Here is a 23,218-nt window from a genome sequence, read left to right as displayed (position 1 = left end):
GCTGTTTTTACATTCAAGCACAAGAAAAAAGTGGAAACTTGACATAATTGAGGCATCTTAGGTCAACAGAAATGACGTTTATATTTCAAGCTTTACTAGTCACCAGTGATGATGCAAATCAGCATGTTTATCATGTCACACATCAGCTGCTGATATATATCTGTGGTTGTTGTGTGTATGACATACACTCAGTCACTCTTACACAGACTATATGCAGAAAAACTCTAGCTTTTTGTTTCTTGTTCTACATGTTGAAGGGGTTGTTTAAATTATTATGAAAATACTACAAATAATAGGCATAATAATTATTCTGTTCCAAACAATTTGCATAGTGCAATAGTGTAAGAACAGCAGAAAGCAGTTTGGGGGACTTTATTGACTTCACTGGCAATTGTTCTTCCCAATTTCTTTCTTTTTTTGTAAAACTACAATAAAGAGGGGAAATTATGTACATTTTCCCATTTACTTTAATAAGTTCAATTCAACTATAATTTTACTAATGTACATAGTTAATGCAAACCTTAATAAGCATATGAGGAAAATCAATTAAATGAGACCATTTGAATCCAATATTAGCTGAATGATCATGTGTTACCACACTTCCATAATGTTTAAGCTATATAGAAGTGTTTGTATAACAAAATACAAGTGGCATAAAACTGATAATAACCTAAAAACCCTTAAATATTTACAAAATAAAGTTTTAGTAAAAACAGAGCACTTGCATACATATATTTTAACTTTTAATTCAGCCACAGAAATAAAACGCATGTGTGTTACTCTCAACTGTACACTGAGAGAAAATAAAAGTAAAACGAATCCGAATGCAGTACTATAAATGTCGACTAGATGGCGACAAGTGGCTATATGTGACTGCACAGCAATGATATAGTTTAAAATACTGTATATATTTTGGCGGGCTGAATCTCATTATATTTTTGAGGTTATTTGTGGGCCGACAGTTTGAGACCCCTGACTTATAGTGTAAGAATGCACGCCACGTTAAACATTTTTAACACCTGCAGGGCAAATTGTCCAGTATACATATAACTCCAGAGGTGTTAAATTACACTCCCTTCGAGTGTCCCACTAGCTCAGTGTATAAGTTACACTTTAAAAAGTGTTGAATATATACACTTAAGCAGAGTAAATCATTTTACACGAAGAGTGTAAAAGCTGTATACTAGATTAAATACTCTATCACCACTGCAGTCACATTTATTCTTTCTTTAAACTGACTTGAGTACAAGTTAACATTTTCCCCAACTGAAATTCACACAGAAAAGTATATATTTGAATGTTTGAACACCCTGGAATAATGATAAAATGTCAACAAACTCTGTTCTCTGCCTTACTAAAATGAGTGTTTGAGCCTTTAATTTAACCCACATCAGCGCTAAAAACAGTATATGTACACTTGGATTTTAACACTATAACACTACAGAGGCTTACACCAGAAATTCAACACCTCACAATTTTCTATGCAAGTTAAAAAGAACACCTGTTACCTAAAACTGCTGTCTTAACCATCAGTCTCAATCAATGTAATGCATTCTAGCAAAATGTACCTGATTTCTTTTGGAAAGCACTGTCAATGAAAAGGAAAAGTAACGTTTCCACCAACTGCTTCAAAACGATCACATTAGCCCTGCACTGCTAAACTGTGCTTTACACTTGAGTCCTGGATTAGCTGTTTTTCCTCCTCCCTTATTAACCTTTTATGCTGGGCCAGCTAGTTTATGATGTTGGCTCGGGCAAATGGATGTGTTTTGGTGAGGAATGTTGGGGGGTGGATTGTGTGTCTGATGTGTATTTTTAGCTTTGCAGTGTCACTCTGTGTGTTTGAAGGGGTATGTAAGGTCATTTTAGGATCATCCAGTGGCATTTACATCATTAATTTTCTTAAAGTCGTTTAGAAGAAGGCCGTTTCTTAATTCTCATTGACTATAGAGGTCTAATCCTACTCCTAAACCTCATTTTTGGATTTAAAACCCAAGTCAAATGAAACAACAGGGCTGTCTGTCAGTGTGAGCTTATATTTAGGATTAAATAAGACTGATTAGGTCTCTCTAAAGTGTGGATTTTGGATAAATAGAGAAAATCTATTTGTAGCAACAGAAATAAAAATAGTTAAAAGGCATTATAAGTATATGTCTCTTTTTTTTTTCCTTCTGCAGGATTCAGTAACTGCCCTTGCCCTTGATCTGAACCATCCAGCACTGAGAAAGAACAAAAACATAGATGCCTTCTTAAGCAGATGTAAGTATGTTTGAAAGTTCAAAGATTAATAGACCTTTTGTATGCGAGTGTTTTTTTTCTGAATTAAGCTGTATGACTACAGTACTGCATTACCATGTGTACACTGGAAGATTGTATGTTAAACACTGAAAGGGCTTTCAGTTTTCTGTCTGAGGTGTAGACAGCACCGCACTGATTATAATGGTTCTATTGTGTTTATTTGCACTGCTCACTTCTGGTGTAGACATGGTGTCACATTGCATTAAGGGCTGAGAGACGAGACAATACATGAAAATCAGATGAAATATTCACGGTATTTATGACTAAATATGTGAGCCTGTAACACAAAATTAAAGGGATAGTTCAACTAAAAAATTAAAGTTTACTGTTTACTTTCCCTCAAGTGGTTCCAAACCTTTATGAGTTTCTTTATTCTGTTGAACACAAAAGATATTTTGAAGAATGTTGGAAACCTGTAATCATTTTTTCCATAGTAGGAAAAACAAATGCTATGGATGTCAACGGGTACAGGTTTCCATCTTATTTCAAATAATGTTCTTCTGTGTTCGACAGAAGAAAGAAACTCATGAAGGTGTAAAAGAAGTAAAAGTGAGTAAATCATTACACAATTTTCATTTTTAGGCGAACTAACTTTTTTTGTTGCTTGGGAATATTTTAGGGAATCGGCCAAAATGTAAAATATCATTAAAATATTAAGTAAAGACCATCTTCCATGAGGACATTTTTACAGTTTTTCACTTTATATAAACATTCTTTTAAATATATCATTGCTAAGAACCTACTTTGGACCAAAGGTGCTTTTCTTGATCTAACAAAACCTGGCAAAAAAGTATGGAATCAACACTCTTGAAAGATGTTCATTCCAATTTTTAATTGTGTACACTGTAAAACCCAAAAAGTTACGATAGTTTAAACCATTTGAGGAAACTGATTGCAACAAACTATTTAAGTTCAAAAACTAATCCTAATGAGTACTTTGAACTTAATCCATTTGAGTAAAAGAAGCAATTTGAGCAAAGTTAAACCCAATAAATGAAGAGAACTCAAACCAACTGAGTACTGTAAAACCCAATAAGGCAACTCAAATCGTTTGAAAAAAACGATTGCAATAAACCATTTGAGTTAAAAAACTAATCTATATGAGCACTGTGAACTTACTCCATTTAAGTTGAAGTAATGAGGTATTTAATTAACTCAATATCTTCAACACTGAGTTCAAAACTCTTTTTAAATGAGTAGAATTAACTTTCAGTAAATTTTGAGTTAACTACACTTAATTCAAGTTGACTGTTGTGTTTTACAGTGTAGAGAGAAAAAAAACAAGTACAAGTACAAGTCAAACACTGTAGTCAATTACAGCTGCTTTTACAGATCAAACAAGCTGTTTTTACAGATTCCAAAAAAAAAAAAAAAAAAAGGAATCACACAAATCTGAGGAAAATTATTTGGACTCACCAAACAAAAACCCCACTAGTGCGTTGTTGCACCATCTCTAGCTTTTATAACAGCTTGACGCATGGATTTAACTATTGACAAACAGTATTCTTCATCAATCTTTCTCCAACTTTGTCTTATTGCAGTTGCTAGATCAGCTTTGCAGGTTGGAGCCTTGTTGTGGACCATTTTCTTTCATTTCCACCACAGATTTTCAATTGGATTGAGGTCTTGACTATTTGCAGGCCATGCCATTGACATTATATGTCTTTCCTGCAAGAAAGTTTTTATAGATTTTGCTCCATGGTATGATGCATTATCATCCTGAAAAAATTGGTCTTTTACTGTTTTGATCTGTAAAAACAGTTGTAATTGACTACAGTGTTTTTTTAGTGTTTCAAATAGCCAGAAAACTGTATTGTTTAATGAAAATAGTTTTGTGGCATGTATGTGCTTGTTTTTTTCTACACAGTTTAACATTTGAATGAACATCCCCCAAGTAGGCGATTCCATACTTTTTGCCAGGGGTTGTATATCACGTTTCAGATACTGTACTCACATTTTGTCATGTACTTACAAACCACACATCAGTGAAATCTTATTTATTATGCTTCCAGATTATGTATAAAACTCATTCATTCATTCATTCATTAATTCATCCATTCATTCATTCATGTATTTATTCATTCATTCATTATTTTATTTTCGGCTTAGTCCCTTTATTAATCCGCGGTCACCACATAAAAAAACTTAAAAAACGATATTCTGAAGAATGTTGGGAAAAAATGCCATTAGGTTCCACAATATTTCTTGTTCTTACTATGGATGTTTTTTTCCTAACATTCTTTAGAATATCTTGTTTTGTATTAAACAGAATAAAGAAATAAAAAGTTAAGAAAAAAAGTTTAGAATTATTAGAGTGTGAGTAAATGGTGAGTACATTTTTTAATGATATATGCCTTAACAGCAATACTTCCTTAATATTAATGGTCTTATGGAGTAAAAGAGAATGATATAATTGTTTATTAATTTGAAGTGAAATCTATTCATGGAAAACCAGTATTAAAATACTTAATTATACCAAGAAGCAAATGTAATCCCTGATGCAATTTAGCAGTTTAAAAAAAAAGATTTTGTGAAATGTATACTATGATGAAAGTTTCTAGTATTTTAAAGTAAAACTTGTTTCTTTTTAATGAACATTATTGTGTATTGATTAATGTTTAGACCCTGGTTTAATATGAATGTGTTTCTTGCTAATTAAATCATAAACTTGACATGTACTATCTGTAATAACATGCTCTAGATGAAAAAGCCGTGTGCAACCTCAAGGAACTACAGGTGAAGCTGGATGATTTTGATCGAGTCAAGCTGATCGGTCGTGGAGCGTTTGGCGCAGTGCAGCTGGTGAGTGAGTGTGTGCCAGAAAGTGTGCGATCCTGTGGGTGTGTGTTTGTGTGAGCGTCTGCCCCCTGTTATCTGCAGTTTGTCTTCAGGCACAGCCTTTGTTGGTGTGCTGAGGCCTGTAGACACATGTTCTGCTTGCTCCTACTTACCTGAAACAACACGGATCATGCTTGCTTTTGTATTCGTGCAGCAATTATTATTTTTACTCTTATCAGGAACTTTTGTTTCACATTTGTCAGTCAAAATAGTTTAATAATTAAATTATGTAAAATAAAGTTTTACCTTTAGGTTTGTAGATTAACTGTTAACATGATTGGTCACAAGTGTCATAAATCAAACACTTGTTTGCATTAAAGGGAAAATTCACCCCCAAAATGAAAATTTACAGTTAATTTCCTCCCCATCAGGCCAGTAGAACATTTATGAAGATTTTAGCTTTGGTGATTTGTATAATGACAGTCAATGGACACTTGATTGACAATTTTTTTTTTTTTTTTTTTTTTTTTACATTAAATATAAAGGAAATAAAGAAATCCAAATTAATTTTCCATGGCTCTTGATGACACACGGAAGTCTTGTGAAATGAAAGGAAAACTCTCTGCAAGACATTGAACTCACATTCGAGTGTACATCATCAAGTGACTGGAAGCACATGCTAACTACAATTGTTCACACACATAAACTGTTAGCTAAGCCTGGATTAAAGCTAATAATATTGTAAGTAATGTTCCATTACTTGCACTACCAAACCTTTTACTTCATAAGAGCCATAAGGGATTCATAAGGGATTGATTTGGATCTATGTTTTATACACAAAAATAGGTGACCATTGACTTACATTATATGAAGTTTAGTAAGTTTACTATGACTTTTAGTAAGTTTACTTAGTTTGAGGGTGAGTAAATTTAGTAAACTTGGATTTTTGGGTGAACTTACCATTTAATCATCTTGAGGGAATGCATACACCCTTCTTTAAGAGTTAATGGAAGATGTTTATTTTTATAATACTCATATGTGTGTGTTTAGGTACGGCACAAAGTATCTCAACAAGTTTATGCCATGAAGCAGCTCAGCAAGTTTGAGATGGTCAAGCGCTCTGACTCCGCCTTTTTCTGGGAGGAGCGTGACATCATGGCTTTCTCCCAGAGCCCTTGGATAGTTCAGGTGGGATTCCCTCTCATAATACACTCACTGATTACTTTACTAAGTACTTTGCTAGTATTGGTTTGAACCTGCTTTTGCTTTCAGAACTGCTTTAGCTCTTCATGGCTTAGATTCTACAAGGTTCTGGAAACATCTTATCACAGGGGTGCACAAATTCGGTCCTGGTGGGCCAAGTTTACCTCATACTTACCTCAACAAACCTGCAGGAAGCTTTTAGTTTGACTAGTAAGAGCTTGATTCGCTGGTTCAGGTGTATCTAATTGGGGTTGGAGCTAATCTCTGCAGGACACTGGCCCTCCAGGACCAAATTTGGGCAACTCTGATCTTATCAGGTGCTTATTTGTAATACAAATTTCCCATTTCAGCATATACCATAAGTTTTCTATCAAGTTGAGATCTGCTGGCTCTGGAGGCCGTTTGAGTTTAGTGAACTCATTTCCCTGGTTTCAGGCTAGTCTAGACTTAAACTTGCATGTATGCGCTGTTTTAATTAAAAATAACTTGTGACAAAAAATACATGAGTCATAGATTAGTGGCACGGGACAGGTCAGCAATGTCTTTTTTTATAAAAGCTGCTTTATTACCTTATTTAGTCAAGGTCTAGTCCTGGTTTAAGCTAAGACAAGGATGTCAAATCCAGTTTCTGGAGGGCCACAGTGCTGTAAAGTGTAGTTTCAATCTTGCTGCAACCCACTTCAGCTACAGTCACACAGCACTTTTTACCCCTTAGACCTGAAACGCAAGCTCGTTCGACAAGTTTCACAGTTCGCTGCATTTTAAAGTTTAAGCTTGGTGAACTCTGAGCTGCGAAAACACATCATGTGGCTGCGTGAGACCAATCCAAAATCAAAACATGACCTGTCTGGACAGAATTTAAAATCTACAGCAATTGCTCTCTTTTTTAATGTCTAATCATCTTGTTCATTCCCGCTTCTTTTCACACCTCCGTACAACAGAATTTTGCATGCTTAAACTCTAGTGTGACTGCAGCTTTACCTGTAGGTTTCAAACAATCATGAAGGACTCAAGTAGTTTGATCAGGTGTGTTTATTTAGGATGAAATCTAAACTGTGCAGAGCTGTGGCCCTTCAGGAACTGGATTTGACACCTGTGAGCTAAGACCTGTTTGTGAAGCTGACCCATTGTGATGTTGATGAAATCAGTTAAAGATGATTTGAGCTGTGCCTTCTTTTGGCTAGAAGTAGCCATTACAAGATGGGAACACTAGTCATAAAGACATGAAGATGGTCAGCAGCAACACTCATATAAGCTGTGGCATTTGAGTGATGTTCACTTGTTACTAACAGCAGGAGCCGCAGCCCTACATAGTTTAGCTTCAACACACTTGCCTGTAGTTTTCAAATAAGCCTGAAGGACTAAATTAGTTTGATCAGGTATGTTTAATTAGAGTTGGAACTAAACTGTGCAGAGCTGTGGTCCTCCAGGAACTGAGTTTGACACCCCAAACAACAAATTTAGCATAATGCCAGCCAGTACTTTGACCCTCAAACACTGTATTTGTAGCAGATATACAAGTTTGATATGTATCTAAAAAAAGATGATATTTTCTGCAGTTTTGCAAACAGTTACAAAGGATTAGGACTCTGACTCATCGAATTCATATAGCTGATGCCATTGTTACTGTCACAAGTACTAAACAAGTCTTTAGAGATGAAATTCATGAGTAGTGAATATGTGATTAGTAAATTCACAGAGAACTATGTACACGCTTCTTTTTAAACACTGTATGTGTTAGATTAATCACAGCACATTATTATTGACCAACCAGAGCAGAACAGGTTCTTGGAAAGGGGGATTTAGAGAGAACGCAATGAACTGTTTCAGATATTGTGGCAAAAGAACCAATGCTGGAAATGTGTATTATGAGAAAATATTAGCGCTCCAAACATAATTTAAACCCTTTAAAATAGCATAAAAGTGTCAGTTTATGAATTGCATTATTAGGTCAATTAGAGAACTGCATTTACATTTAAAGAAAAAGTTGCAGAAATTTGTAATGACCAAAACTACTAGTACTTCACTTCTAAGTTGAAAATAAATAGTAAAATGTAAATCTGACTGAGAAAATAGTCTTGACTGGCTGTTTTAGAACGCATGTATTTCACAGGATGCACCTGCCCATATTGTAGTCAGTTGTGCATTGTAGTCAGTCAGTTATGTACTCGTGTAAATAAGGACGACAAAAAATACAGACCTGCTCATTAGACCTTGAAGCCTAATATTTCTGCTGCTGTAATGTTGATGGTAACTAACCAAAATAAAGAAAGTTAAACTTGATTTTAAGTATAACATCATTTAAATGGCAAAAACTTGTTGCTAGTTGTATTTTATTAGTGCTGTCAAATGCTTAATCACATAAAAAATTAAGTTTGTATTTACATAATATATTGTGGTTGAGTTTATGTATTTATTTAGCATATATACATACACACAGAAATGTATATATTTGAGAAAATGTTCATTTATATCTTTATATAAAATATTTATATTTAGATGAAATTATAAATAAATATAAATAATGATGTACATGTTATGAAGATGCTCATTTTAATTTGAGTTTGATTAATTGCTTGACACAACCGTTTTTGTGTATGTATATGTTCATACTTAAAATGTCATTTAATATTCCATTTATAATTTTTTTATATTTTAACTTGATTATTTACATTCTGTAATTGATAGCATTAAAAGTTCTTTAATAACAGTATTTGAATTATGAAATAAATATTTAAATGATTAAATAAAGTCTGTGTTCAATATCACATTGCTTATTATTTAATTTAGCTGGGTTGCTGCAATTGAAATTAAGTATTGTTAAATTTCACTGGTATTGATTACTGAAATATATTGTGACTTCTCTGTTCACCACTCTATCTCTCTGTCCACATAGCTGTGCTGTGCATTCCAAGATGAAAAGTACCTTTATTTGGTGATGGAGTTCATGCCAGGTGGAGATCTGGTGACTCTGACCAGCAACTATGACATCCCAGAGGAATGGGCTCAATTCTATACGGCAGAAGTGGTGCTGGCACTCGACGCCATCCATTCTCTGGGCTTCATCCACAGAGACATCAAACCAGACAACATGCTGCTGGACCGCAATGGACACCTCAAACTCGCAGACTTTGGCACATGCATGAAGATGGACTCGGTGTGTGATAAGTGCATTTGAAATGTCTTTTGAGGGGGTTCGATACTAACAAAAATGTTTCTCTTCTTTTTTTGTTAATCTCATTTAACAATATTTTGCTTAGTGTGCTTTTGTCCTGATACTTTGGCTAGTTCAGGCCTGACATAGATTAATAGATATGACCACTAGGTGACACCACTACTGTAGGTGACAGCAAGTCTCTTTCTCCTTGTCAAAAATAGTAGGCTACTATCTAAATCGGTACTTCATTTTAGTTCTAAGTTGTGTCTTGACAATATTAAAATAGAATAGAGGAAGTGAGAATGAAATTCAGGCTACTGCATTGACGTTGTTGTCACTGTCATGTTGACCTGTCGTCATCAGGCCTCATAGGATAGTAAATGAATTAATTCCACACTTCAGTAATTGATAATTCTGGTACTTTTTGCCTCCTGATTCATTCAATCATTTTCCTTTGGCTTAGTCCCTTTATTCATCAGGGGTCGCCACAGAGGAATGAACCGCCAACTTATCCAGCAAATGTTTTACACAGTGGATGCCTTTCCAGCTGAAACCCGAGTATTTGGAAAAAACTTATACACACTCATGCACACTCATACACTATGGCAAATTTGGTTTATTCAATTATACTACATGTCTTCGAACTGTGGGGGAAACCGGAGCACCCGGAGGAAACCCTGGCGAACATGGTGAGAACAAGCAAACTCCACACAGAAATTCCAACTGGCACAGCTGGGGTTCGAACCAGTGACCTTGTTGCTGTGAGGCGGCAGTGCTAACCACTGAGCCACAGTGTTGCACGGGCTTTTTAATTTCTACTATTAATTCGGATGTACAAGGTCACATAGAAGAGAAGTGTGGGATTTTGGATTTATTTTGTCTTGATAAGTGATTCAGTGAATGTTTATTCAAATAATTGATTCAAATGGCAGATTCGTTTCGAAACAAAGCAAGTAGTGACTGTCTTTGTTGGTGATTTATTTAAAAACAGATTGAAGTTCAACACACACACGCACACATACAAACTCTTGCTCTAAGATGCACATTTTCTGCTTCAGCTTTTTTTGGTATTTTCTTTTGATTAAACAGAACTTACATTATTGTGTCTTAAATGATGTTTAGGAAAACCTGCTTGTGTTAATCTACCTGCTTGTTTTTTTCACAAAATCTTACACATTTTATAAACAAAACTCCATAAAGGGATATTTTTAGCCAACTATTTGTCATTGGGACTGCTTTCCAATAGGCTTAAATGCCTTTGGACTCTCAGGACTCGATTTTGTTTCTTTTTCTCAAGTGAATGAAGCTCTTTCAAATGCCAGTTCACAATACAGTTACAATTTTATTGAAGACGATAAATATCATACACCAGTAGTTGGTGTGTTTACATGTACTGTACATGACCGAGAATGAGAGAGTTTCTTTTAGATTTTGTAGTGTGGAGATTTACAATTATCACCTCACACATTGCAGCAGATTTGTTTAAACAATCATTAACGTAGGTTACAGAAGTCCTCCATTCGGTGATGATAGATGTCAGTGCTGCCATCTTGTGGCTAGATTGTACAGTGCAGTCCTTGAATTGATTGAATATAAATTGTGTAAATAATTTTCATTGTTAACATTCTTGTCTTTCAGCTACATTAATTCAGCAAGTAATGTTTATATCCATGTGTCTATATAGACTGGTATGGTACGCTGTGACACTGCTGTTGGGACACCTGATTACATTTCTCCAGAGGTTTTAATGTCTCAAGGAGGGACTGGTTATTACGGTCGCGAGTGTGACTGGTGGTCTGTTGGTGTTTTTATTTATGAGCTTCTAGTGGGTGAGTAGTGTCAGCTTCATATGCATCTCTTGTAATTTTAGTTCAGTGTTCATTACTGATCATTAAATTTATTTATTTGTCTGTCACTCTGAGCAGGCGACACTCCATTTTATTCCGAGTCTCTGGTGGGCACATATGGAAAGATCATGGATCACAAGAACAGCTTAACTTTCCCAGATGATATTGAAATGTCAAAGAATGCCAAAGACCTCATCTGTGCCTTTCTGAGTAGCAGGTGAGACTGAGAAAAGTAAAGATTTGATTTGAGTTTTTTTTTTCCTGTAAACTTCAGAAACTTACTAGCTTTATAGACCTTTACTTGTTTGTTTTTAGAGCTTGGCTGGTAGTAAACATGTAATTTTAACTTTACTTTAAAAAAAAAAAAACTAATTTTCAGGACAATTTATTACACACTTTTGATAATTTCTTTTTTAGTTTGAAGTTTTTAACCAGGGCTTGTCATTACCTTTATTGATCACCAGCCACTGTGGCTGATATATTTTTTTATATCCATAAATTTGAATTTGGCATGCTAAAATGACTTGATTTCAGTTTTGTGTTATGTCCACGTGCCTCCTTGTTCATTAAACATTTTTTGTGTGTTGTGTATGACCTTGCTCAATGAGCATGAGCACATGGGATGTGGTTTCATAGAGTCGCATTGCAATTAGTTTTATTAATTTTTTTATTTTTATGTTTATTTCACATGACTTTTCAGAGCTCAACACTAAGGATTTGCCAAGTATTTTTCTGGCTGCACCAAACGAATTATTTCCTTGCCACACATTTTAAATAATGTGTAAAACTAGCAAAATATAGCTATATACTGTACATACACTTTTTTATTCAACAAATGTAAAACAAAATGTACTTAAAACAGTTGACACTTCAAAACAATTATTCTCATGTATCTACTTGTATCACAGCCGAAGTGGCTAGTGGGAGTGGCTGTATAACCCGCCACAGCTGAAATCCCCCCGCATTTGGCGGGTTGGAGGGTGTTAATATCAAGCCCTGTTTATAACGTATATAATGTAATCACAGGGTACCTTAGATTTGTTATTATTATTATCATATGAATTTTTTCCTATTTTGTAAAGGTTTGTGGTCGGTAAGATTTATTTTCTTAAGGATTTTAGAAAAACGTTGCACTTTTTTTTTCCTAAATAACAATCTCAAGGAATATTTCTTATACACCAAATAATTTTTAAAACTTAATGTAAGGAGAACGTAGCAGTCTATCTTTATTAACTTTATGCTTTTAAAAGCTCTTCATAAAATAAGATTTTCATAAAACATAAAATTTTTCATGTCCTACTGCTTTTACTAGACACTTACTAGCGTAATAAACCCTTACTTGTTTGTTTTTAGAGGTTGGCTGGTAGTACATTTTTTATTTATTTTTTTCAATTTGAAATTAACTTTACTGTAAAAAAAAAAAAGTACATTTTCTGGACAATTTATTATGCATTTTTGATCTGATTTATTTTGGAGTTTGGAGTTTATAACATATATAATGTAATCACCTAGTACCTAATATTTGTTATCACTGAAAACAGTAAAGTTATCTTGCCATAAATTATAAGGCACAAAAAAATAAGTAGCAGATTAATTTATCAGCTTCAGTGAGAAAAATGTGCAGTTTTTGCTCAGTTTATTCAACTAATGTGATGGAAAAACATAATTTGCCAGAATATAATGATCCATTTCCCCAAACACAAATGTTGGCTATAAAAAAATGAATAATCTTTATTAAAACATTCAAGATATTCAATGATTTTTTTCTCATAATTTTGCAGCCCTGTATAATTGACACACAGTTTTGTACAACCCAGTGTTGTTGTTGTTTACACTATGTAGTGTTCTGATTGATTGAATTAGTAAATAATATGTATATTTGACAAAATACAACAATTTCAATATAATCTTAGCCTGATTACTACAGATACCTAAAACATAAATAAATAGTTTTATCAGTGAAAAAAAACGTTTTATCAGTGTTATTATATGAAATGTTCCCTATTTTTTAAGGTTTATGGTCAATAAGATTTTTTTTCTTTAATGGTTTTAGAAAAATTCTAAAAATATACATATAATTCTTAATAATAATAATAATAATCCCAAGAAATATTTCTTTAGCACCAAATTGCCAAAAAACTTACTAAGCCATAGCAACATTTTAATTGAATTAAATTAGATTAAATTTAAAGACATCACACAAGCTGATTTTTAATCCTGTTATGCCTTTAAAAGCTCTTTATAAATAAAGTTCCTAATAAAACATAAATTTCATGTCCTACTGCTTTTACTACATGTCATCTTCATGGACGTTCACCCTCCAGCCTGACAACTTCCATCTGAATTCCTCTTTTCTCCTTCCCTCTTTCTCCTCCCTCACATGCCCACATACAAGCATTCCTGATCAAACATACAGAGAGGGGTTTAATGTTTTCTCTCAGTGTTTTCATGTAAACACACACACACACACACACACACACTCCTCCCTTTGCATTCAGGCTGCTGGAATGTCCCACACGTGGCAGTCCAAACTGCTGCACCCTCTCAATGCAGATGAAGTGAAAGGAAGGGGGAGTGAACGGTCCTTATTTTTGGATGTCTCTCTGACTGCTCCACTCCTCCATGCTGTGCTGTTGGATGTACCTGGTGGATGGTCATTTAACGGATTAGCGCTTCTCTGTTTGTTTTGCTGACCAGTGTTTTGCTATGTTCAGGGAGGTGAGGCTTGGCCGAACTGGAGTGGATGAAATAAAATGTCACCCCTTCTTTAAGAATGATCAGTGGACCTTCGACACCATACGAGACAGTAAGTCAGTGTGGCTGATCTGGGGGTCATGGCTTGTTAAAGTGATCTACATTTTATGCATGTGCTTGTTGGTAAAAGTGTAAACTTTCAATGTTGTTTTGGAGTTTAGTTGTGTGTTTGAGGATATTATGGTTATGAGGATTTTGGAAGCACAGCTTTTTAATTTCCTGACATTCCTCCTACTTTTTTCTCCACACACATGCAAACATTCACCTCACACCCTCATGCTACACTTTAAATGTCAAGGAAAGACAGCTTTGCATGCCATGTATTGCTACATAGCTCTTGCAGTTTTTGTGTGTGCACCATATTAAATAAACCAAACACCTCATTATTTTCTAATATCATTATTTTTTATTATTTTATTCGTTTTTTTATTATTTTATTTACTTTATTGTTTAATCTACAACATTAGTCTTTTATTTTATTGAGCATTTTATGAGTTTCTGTGCACATTTTTTTGCACTGCAATATCACTCTTTGCATTTTTTTTGTTTTTATTAATTCTTTTTATTTTTGTGTTTTTGTGTCTTCAACCCTCTGCTTGTTTATACTTAAAAAATTTAAAAATAATAATAATATTAATAATAATATTACTTTTTGTTTTTGTGCTGAAACATTGTGCTGTTTTGTACTATCACTTATTTATTAATTTTGTGTATGTGTGTTTTGTTCTACAACATTTGTACAGTTTTGTCAGAAATGTTTTCTTTTCAAGTCAAATGACTGCAAATGTGCAAATGACAAAAAATAAATAAAAAATCTAAGGGACAAAATGTTTCTTGAATAGATAATCAATAAGAAATTGATGTAGCTGTAGACAAAGAAGCACAATTAATGAAACGCCAGAGGTTGTTGTGAAACTCAAACCACAAAACTGACAGATATTGACTGAAATAATAGATAATCAATTCATTTGAAGTATTCCGCCACGACACATTTGACAGTTTTGTCATTGAATTCTCGGGTGGTCTCAAGTCTACACTAAAAATATTTCTACTGCCTTACATGGTTCAGTTGAGTCAAATTAACTTTTCTAGTCATCTCAACTTGCATCAACAAATAGATTACAAATATTAAGTTAAACTTGGTACAACTTTAAAAATGTTATATTATTAAAAAATGTTAAAGTAACATCAAAATATTTGTTGTCTTGACTTTTTGTCATTAAATTTTTTACAGTGCAGCTAAAACTTTTTTTTCTATTCTTTAGCGGATAAATAGCTTTTTTGAATTGCCTGAAAAACCACCTCTTGCCAGTCTGAAGTGTGTGTGTGTGTGTGTGTGTGTGTGTGTGTGTGTGTGTGTGTGTGTGTGTGTGTGTGTGTGTGTGTTTGTGTGAGAGTGGCAGTTTTTGCTAATTAAACATTTCCAATGGACATATTTTCAATACATAATTTCAGTTTGTGCAACTGTAGGGTAATAGAAACGGAGCGACTAGAGACCTGCACTAAAAGTCTTTAGTCTTGATGGTAAAGTAAACTAAGAGTTCATTAAGTTAGAATTAGATAGAAGTCTAATTGAATAGATTATTAATGGATTTTCATCGTTTGAAGATGTGATGGATTTGTAAGTGGTTTCTATGGAAGCTTGTTTCTGCCTCGGAAAGATAGCAATTCTCTGAATTATTAGACTTTAACAATTCTAAACAAGAAATCTGAATCGCAATATAAATCTTAAAGGTCAGACTCCAGGATCTGTAGGTTTACTGTATTAGTGCTGGGCAGATTAATCACATGCAAAATATAAGTCTGACATTATATATGTGTGTGTATTATATATATTTGTTTTGTATATGTGATACACACATACATAGAAACTAAACTATACAAAACAATTTTGTTACATATATATGTTTACATTTATGTTTAATCTAAATATAAATCAACATTTTCTTTAAACAAACAAAATTCAATACTTTTGAAACAGAGAATTAAGCAGATGAACACAACACACAGCACATACAGTATTGTACAAAACACATTTTTATTGATGTTGTACAATGTTGTTCACCCTCCTCCTTCACATACAGTATGTCTCTACTCCTCTACTTTGTTCTTTGTCTTCCTCGTTCATATTGTTATTTTTTCTTGGCCGCCTCCTCCTTCTCCTTTTCTTCACCACCTCCTCCTCCTCCTTTTCAATGTCATTCATTTGCTCTTTCTCCTCAATGTGATTCTCCACCTCCTCACTTTCCTTTCCTTCCACCTCCTCCACTTCTTCCACCTTGCAGTTTTTCCTTGGGCGCCTCCTCCTTCTTCTTTTCTTCACCTCCTCCTCCTCCTCCTCCTTTCCAGTGTATTTTATTTTCTCCTCATTGTTCTCCTCCTGAGCTTTCATCTTGTCCTCCTCCTCCTCCTTTATTTGCTCAAACAGAAACTTTGCCGCAGATAGCCTTCTAGCGATAATTTTGCTTCTCCAGAGCTCCTTCTCTGACAGTCGGGTGCTGGTATCTTTTCTTTTCTTTTTTTCCACCACCACCTTCTCCTCTTTCATCACCTCCTCCTCCTCTTTCATCACCTCCTCCTCCTTCTCCACCACCTCTTCCTTCTGCATCATCTCTTTCTCTTCTTCCTTTTTCTTCACCACCTTCTCCTCCTCCATTTTCCTTCTCCAGAACTCCTCCTCAGACAGTCGGGTGCTGGTATCTTTCTTTCTTTTCTTTTTCGCCACCACCACCTTCTCCTCTTTCATCACCTCCTCCTCCTTCTCCACCACCTCTTCCTTCTGCATTATCTCTTTCTCTTCTTCCTTTTTCTCCACCACCTTCTCCTCTTTCATCACCTCCTCCTCCTTCTCCACCTCTTCCTTCTGCATTATCTCTTTCTCTTCTTCCTTTTTCTCCACCACCTTCTCCTCCTCTGTTAGTTGGGTGCTGGTATCTTTCTTTATTTGTTTATTTGTCTCCACCATCACCACTTCCACCACCATCACCACCACCTTCTTCTTTTTCACCTGCTCCTTCTTCTCCTCCACAATCTCATTCTGCATTATCTCCTTCCCTTCTTCCTTTTTCTCCACCACCTTCTCCTCCCCACTTTTCTCCTCCTCCTCCTCATTTGTCTTTTCTTGCTTTGTGTTATCTTTCTCTTTGTCCACCACCTCCTCCTCTTCCATCACCTCCTCTTTCTTCTCCACCACCTCCTCCTGCATTATCTCCTTCACTTCTTCCTCTTCCACAATCATCTCTTCATAGATCTCATGTTCAGAATCTGTTAAGACAAATGATTGCAGTTTGCACATAGTACAAAGTCATTTTCAAGGAGACGTTAAACTCCAGATAAAGGGGAGTAAAAATACAGTTTATTAATGACATTATACACTAGAAAATATTGAGATGCAAAAACCATCATTTACCATCAGATGAGGAAAGTGTGAACGGCTCATTACGAGGACAGAAGCAGAACCATCGAAGAGCAGCTCTGATGAAAGAAGCAACCTTGCTCTTCTTTCTCTTCTTTCTCTTTTCTTTTACTTTCTCCTTCTCATCTGTTAAAAGAGAAATGATTGCACATCTTTACACACTTGTCTACAGTAATTTGAGAGAAATTTAAAACGAACATTCACCAAAAACAAAAACCCCAATATATAACCATTTTAAAAAGTTATTGTAGCTAAACCAAGGTTACCACAAGTTTACCATGGATTTTAAAAAAACAGATCTTAAATGTGGTGATTTTGTAATGGAAAGACAGTTCACCGAAAGCCATCGGGGCTGTCGGTTGAAAATGAAAAGTTTGTGTGCATATCTCATTTTACTAAAGGATTTTAGACTAAAGTTGTATCAGAAAAGCTGAAAATGAAATACATTATCATTTTACCCAAAATGTTGCATTAAGATGCACGTGAATGCAATGATAGCCAGCAGTTTAACCAGCTGTCTATTATCCTGTACAAACATTATTTTTAATAGTAAGTATATTATTATGTCAGGAAAACACTGGATATTGGATAGCACAATGTAAATAAGACTCACTATTAATGCCATTTCTTGGCCTTTCTTTGAGCTGCTTCACTTGTTTCTGGCTCTTGGAGATCTTGCAGGGTTCGGGAACTTCGTTTTCCTCCATTTTAGCAGCTGATGTTGTGGGGAGATCAGAAATCTGTTCAACCATCATATAATCGGTACAGGGTTTCAGTCTTTCACCTGTAACCACTCAAAAACTTGGGGTTTGCTAGCTGGAATAGGATGAGGATTTCGGTCTTGCACCGTGAATCACTCAAACGGAAGATGTTCAATCGCTGAGACAGTCTCAAAACACTCGGAACGCAAGTTTTTTAACACTTAACAGCCAAAAGCACACCTGTACTACTCCACTTCAACAAACCCACAAGATATTCTCCGATGATGCAGGGCTTCAAGTACACTTTTGGAATGCGTTCTATTCTCAGAACATGTCACTATGGTAACAAGACATAAGACTAAGAAATGTTTTCTTTTAAACTCAAATGACTGCAAATGTGCAAATGACAAAATAAATGGAAAAAATAGCTAAATAAATTGATCTAAGTGACAAAAGCTGTCTTAAATAGATAATCAGTTAGAAATTGATGTAACTGTAGACAAAGAAGCACAACAAATGAAACCTGAGAGGTTTTTGTGAAACTCAAACCACAAAACTGACATATATAGACTGAAATAATATCTAATAAATTATGTTAAAGTATTCCGCTTCAATGTGATCCATCCAGCAAGACATGCTGCAAATATACATGCCATTCCATAAGAAATAAATAATATAGTCATTAGTGTAGGAGTGCAACATCAACTCGCAGAAAAACAAAAATCAAAACTAAATGTAAATAATTACCTTTGAACAGGAAATATAGTTTAACAACTGGAAATCAAGAAAATAATTCAGAATCAGGTCATAAGAGGCAGAACAAATGTGTGCAAAAGCGCAGGCAACATATATTCAAAATGTGAATCAAAAATAGTTGAGTTGGTAACACTGAGTGATCAAAAAATGAAATAAAAAATAAATTCATTTACTAAAGTATAGCCAGAATGTTTTTTTTAAACTGCAGATAATGCTAAACATGCTAAACCTTTAGGAATAGTGTATTAGTGTAATAATTGATCATTTTTATTTATTTATTCATTGATTGATTGCTTTGTATCACTGATCTCTGCTGTGTATTGCCATGTACAGGAGAAGTGCTGTGCTCCTGTCAGGGATGTGTGGTGTTTTCCGTATGGGGTTAAAGGGCTATTGGGTTAGTTTCAGTAAGGGTGGAACCCAACATGTGGCCCATACACTGTTACTAATGACAGAAGAGCCTCAAAACCACACACTTGGACCTGTTTTCTCCTCCTCACTCCAGTGATGCTCAGATTTGCTCTCTATTTGGCTTTCTCTATGCTTAAACTACACAGTCTGTTATTAGCAGTGCTATCAGGGAGCGTTCTGGGAAAATGAGCGACAAATTAGTCTATCTGTATGGTGTGGTGCTGTATATGGCAACATATGATTTTCTTTCTATTCAAGCTAAAAATACTAACGACTGTTTTGTTGGAAGTAAACTACTACTACAGTGGATGTTTATGCTCCGTGTAGTGTTAGAATAATTGACAGTGCGTTAGCAAATAACAGAGCATCTGTGGGGTCTTAAATTCTTAATGTCTTAAATTTCAAAAACTAAATTTTACTTAAATTCACAGAAATATTGTGTTGTAGGTCTTAAATAATTTTAAACAGGTCTTAATTTTTAAAGGTGTTTTTTTTTTTTTTTTGCAAAGAGATGTTATTTCACGAAAGCGAGTTTTTTTTTATCAGAATCAGAAAAATAAAAATAAAAACAAATACACAATACCTTACGATAATAACAGCATTATATCCCTTGACATAATCTTCCATTTACACACAAATTATGTACATAAGAAAGTGTGAGTGGACAACATAATGTTTATAAATAGGCATGAAACTTATGGGTTTATAACAGAAACGCATTAGAATAAGAGTTATTCTCAATCAATTTGGACCAAATGCAAACAATATATATTTTTGCATTTTTTTTGTGTAGTTTTCTTCATAATAAATATACTTTTAACAATGTTTAACTTGTAATTTGAAAAAGTGTTGAATATACAACTAGAGTTTTCTTGTTTTGACTCATTAAAATATGTGGTAAAGAAATAACTACATGTGTTCCTTTTTCAATTTCATTGCTCCAACCGGGCCATTAACCAAAAACCATTAGTGTTTAGACATGTATGATCTAAAATTTCATTCATAATGGTCTTAAAATGATCTTAAAAAGTCTTAAATTTGACTTGATGAAACCTGCAGAAACGCTGAAATAATGAGGGCTTTTGTTATGGTGCAGACAGAGAAAGGTAACTTTTTACTACAATAAAATCACATTACATACATTTCCTTATTGAAATCATTATTTATTTTAAATAACTTTAAATCAAAAGAGCTAGTCAAAGCTGTTAAGTATTGCCAAAGTATTGCAGAATACATAAACAATGAGTAAAATCTTAAAGTGATTTTGTAATACATATATAGAATATATACCTAAAACCCACACACACTTAGTTTTAATAAGTACGCAAATACGAAAAACTGATATGATTATTAAAAGATAACGGAAAAGTTTTTTTTTAAGAATAATAAATAAAAATACAATACACAATGGTTTATTTATTCAGATGGTTTGTGGTAATATCATCCATATATCCATATATGTGTATGTGTGTGTATGTGTGTGTGTGTGTGTGTGTGTGTGTGTGTGTGTGTGTGTGTGTGTGTGTGTGTGTGTGTATTGTGTTTTTTGCACCATAATAGTAATTTGACTTTAATAATGGAAATAAAATAAACTTTAAACAAATTTGAGATGGAAATAATGAAAAAAAGCAAAATGGAATAATTAGAGGGAAAAAACATAAATCCAAAACTATTTAGTCACATAATACAGTATATATATATTCACTGGCCACTTTTTTAGGTACACCTCAATAGTATCAGGTTGAACTTCCTTTTGCCTTCCGAACTGCCTTAATTCTTCGCGGCACAGATTCAACAAGGTACTGGAAATATTCCTTAGAGATTTTGGTCCATATTGACATGATAGAATCACTAAGTTGCTGCAGATTTGTCAACTGCACATCCATGATGTGAATCTCCCTTTCCATCATATCCCAAAGGTCCACTATTGGATTGAGATCTGGTGACTGTGGAGGCCATTTGAGTACAGTGAACTCATTGTCATGTTTAGGAAACCAGTCTGAGGCATTGACATAACGCTCAATTGGTACTAGTTGGCTCAAATTGTGCCAAGAAAATATCCCCCACACCATTACACCACCAGCCTGAACCGTTGATACAAGGCAGAATGGATCCATGCTTTGATGTTGTTGACGCCAAATTCTGACACTACCATCTGAATGTTGCAGCAGAAATCAAGGCTCATCAGACCAGGAAACGTTTATCCAATCTTTTATTGTCCAATTTTGGTAAGCCTGTGTGAATTGTAGCCTCAGTTTCCTGTTCTTAGCTGACAGGAATGGCACCCAGTGTGGTCTTCTGCTGCTGTAGCCTATCCGCCTCAAGGTTGGACGTGTTGTGCCACGTTCAAAGTCACTTAAATCACCTTTCTTCCCCATTCTGATGCTCGGTTTGAACTGCAGCAGATCGTCTTGACCATGTCTACATGCCTAAATGCATTGACTTTCTGCCATGTGATTGGCTGATTAGAAATTTGCGTTAACGAGCAGTTGGAGAGGTGTACCTAATAAAGTGGCCGGTGAGTTTTTTTTTTTTTTATCTAAATAAAATTGTAAATAATTGTGTCGTATAAAGATAAAAGTGGTTTATTCTATCCTAATACAAAATCGAATCTTAAAAATATCTCTCATCCAACATTGCTGACTCTTTACTTGTGAATGTGTGAATACAGCCTACTAACACATGTTCTATCAGCTCTTTAACTCCAGAATGAGCCAGTGTTTTGGATGTGTAAGTGAGCGCGAGTGAGTGTGTATGTGTGTGTGCGCTGTAGGTAGTGAGTAAAGCACTGACCAGCTTGGCAAATCATTCATGCCACTCCTCCCTTCAGTACAGTGTCTGCTTTGTGTGCTACACACACTAAGCCTTTCACTGCTGGGCAAACACACACACACACACTCACACATACACACACATACACTCCAATTTTTTTACAATATTTTTTTCTTTTTTCTCTCTCTCTTTCTGTCTCTCTCAGCCATGGCTCCAGTGGTGCCAGAGCTGAGTAGCGATATTGACACCAGTAACTTTGATGATGACATTAAGGATGATCCGATAGGAACAGAGACGTTCCCTCCGCCCCGTGCCTTCGCAGGGAACCAGCTACCATTTGTGGGTTTCACCTATTTCAGGGAGGACCAGTAAGTGTGAAAGTTAAACAGATGTTGTTGAAATGTTGTCTTGTGATATAAACTGTTAGTAATGCAGTGTATTGTCATGTTACATACTGTAAGTGTTCCGTTGCGTAATACGATCATGTAATGTAACTAACGCCTGTGGAAAAAAGTATTCAACGAGCCCCAATAAGGTTCAAACACCTTTTTGCCAATGAATTTCCATGATTTTTTCCAGCCGTTTATGATTACCAGATGAAGATTTTAGAGATTTTTGTTCACAAAGAGTCATTTATAGTCTGAAATATTTTTGAGCTGAGCAAATTTTAGACTGTGGACAGGTACTGTTATTTTTGATTGACAAATTTTGTACTTGTTTGTGCTTTTAAAAAAAATCTTCAAAAATTATACAAAACTTAGTTCAGCACTTGCTACATGAACATGCACACGCACACAAACATGGACATGATTTTTAAAGTGTGCAGTGGTCTGATGGAAGTATTTGGTACTGCAGCCCCAACAAAATTTCACTAAAACCTAATTTTTTCGAGAGATCAATCTCAAATGTGAAGTATAATTTGTTTAGGTTTATGGCATTGATTTTCTCATAGTTAAAAAATAAAACCTGTTTTGAAAAATATGCATGTATTTGTATTTGTTTATATATGTTGTATTTAAAAAGAGGCTAAGCTTTCATCTGCACTTCAAAACATAACAGATTTAGGACAATTTGAGATGGGAAATTTTCAGAAAACAAAAAAAAAAATTATCATAGTCAATAAAAA

The 23,218-nt window shown here is 34.7% G+C and overlaps 2 protein-coding genes across 16 annotated transcripts in view; one reads left to right on the top strand and one right to left on the bottom strand.

The window, feature by feature from the left end:
* The window catches only part of rock2b (rho-associated, coiled-coil containing protein kinase 2b), a 65,592-nt gene that overhangs the window by 12,736 nt on the left and 29,638 nt on the right, over window positions 1–23,218 (top strand). For all 13 annotated transcript variants that reach the window (XR_012395377.1, XR_011007666.1, XM_073932155.1 and 10 more), the window contains 8 exon segments: window positions 2,178–2,259; window positions 5,000–5,100; window positions 6,127–6,264; window positions 9,176–9,436; window positions 11,121–11,265; window positions 11,362–11,500; window positions 13,998–14,089; window positions 22,298–22,460. Coding sequence is in view for 11 of the 13 variants with exons in the window: in XM_068215378.1 (XP_068071479.1) it covers window positions 2,178–2,259; window positions 5,000–5,100; window positions 6,127–6,264; window positions 9,176–9,436; window positions 11,121–11,265; window positions 11,362–11,500; window positions 13,998–14,089; window positions 22,298–22,460 (1,121 nt within the window). In the remaining 2 variants the exon portion in view is untranslated.
* si:ch211-199m3.1 lies at window positions 16,057–20,806 on the bottom strand. Of its 3 annotated transcripts, none has more exons than XM_073932606.1 (3): window positions 18,066–20,806; window positions 17,447–17,578; window positions 16,057–17,301 (listed from the first exon to the last, which is right to left on the bottom strand). In XM_073932606.1, the coding sequence occupies exons 1-3, from the start codon at window positions 18,205–18,207 to the stop codon at window positions 16,112–16,114; spliced, it is 1,464 nt and encodes a 487-aa protein (XP_073788707.1). In that variant the 5' UTR covers window positions 18,208–20,806; the 3' UTR covers window positions 16,057–16,111. The 3 variants fall into 3 exon arrangements, with proteins under 3 accessions (XP_073788707.1, XP_073788708.1, NP_001038287.1); XM_073932607.1 differs by having other exon boundaries at window positions 17,447–17,978; window positions 18,066–18,421; NM_001044822.1 differs by lacking the exon at window positions 16,057–17,301 and having other exon boundaries at window positions 17,371–17,578; window positions 18,066–18,317.

Source organism: Danio rerio, chromosome 20, assembly GCF_049306965.1.
Source record: "Danio rerio strain Tuebingen ecotype United States chromosome 20, GRCz12tu, whole genome shotgun sequence".
Classification (NCBI taxonomy): Eukaryota; Metazoa; Chordata; class Actinopteri; order Cypriniformes; family Danionidae; genus Danio; species Danio rerio.
The sequence above is the reverse complement of the archived record's forward strand: the minus strand, read 5'-3'. Positions and strand labels throughout refer to the sequence as shown.

Bases quoted from the DNA above. Each gene is read 5' to 3' on its own strand.
- si:ch211-199m3.1 (XM_073932606.1), bottom strand. From the start codon at position 18,207: ATGATGGTTGAACAGATTTCTGATCTCCCCACAACATCAGCTGCTAAA. The intron at 17,579-18,065 runs GTGAGTCTTATT...CTCTTTTAACAG, and splicing joins GCCAAGAAATGGCATTAATA to ATGAGAAGGAGAAAGTAAAA. The intron at 17,302-17,446 runs GTAAATGATGGT...TTGTCTTAACAG, and splicing joins CACACTTTCCTCATCTGATG to ATTCTGAACATGAGATCTAT.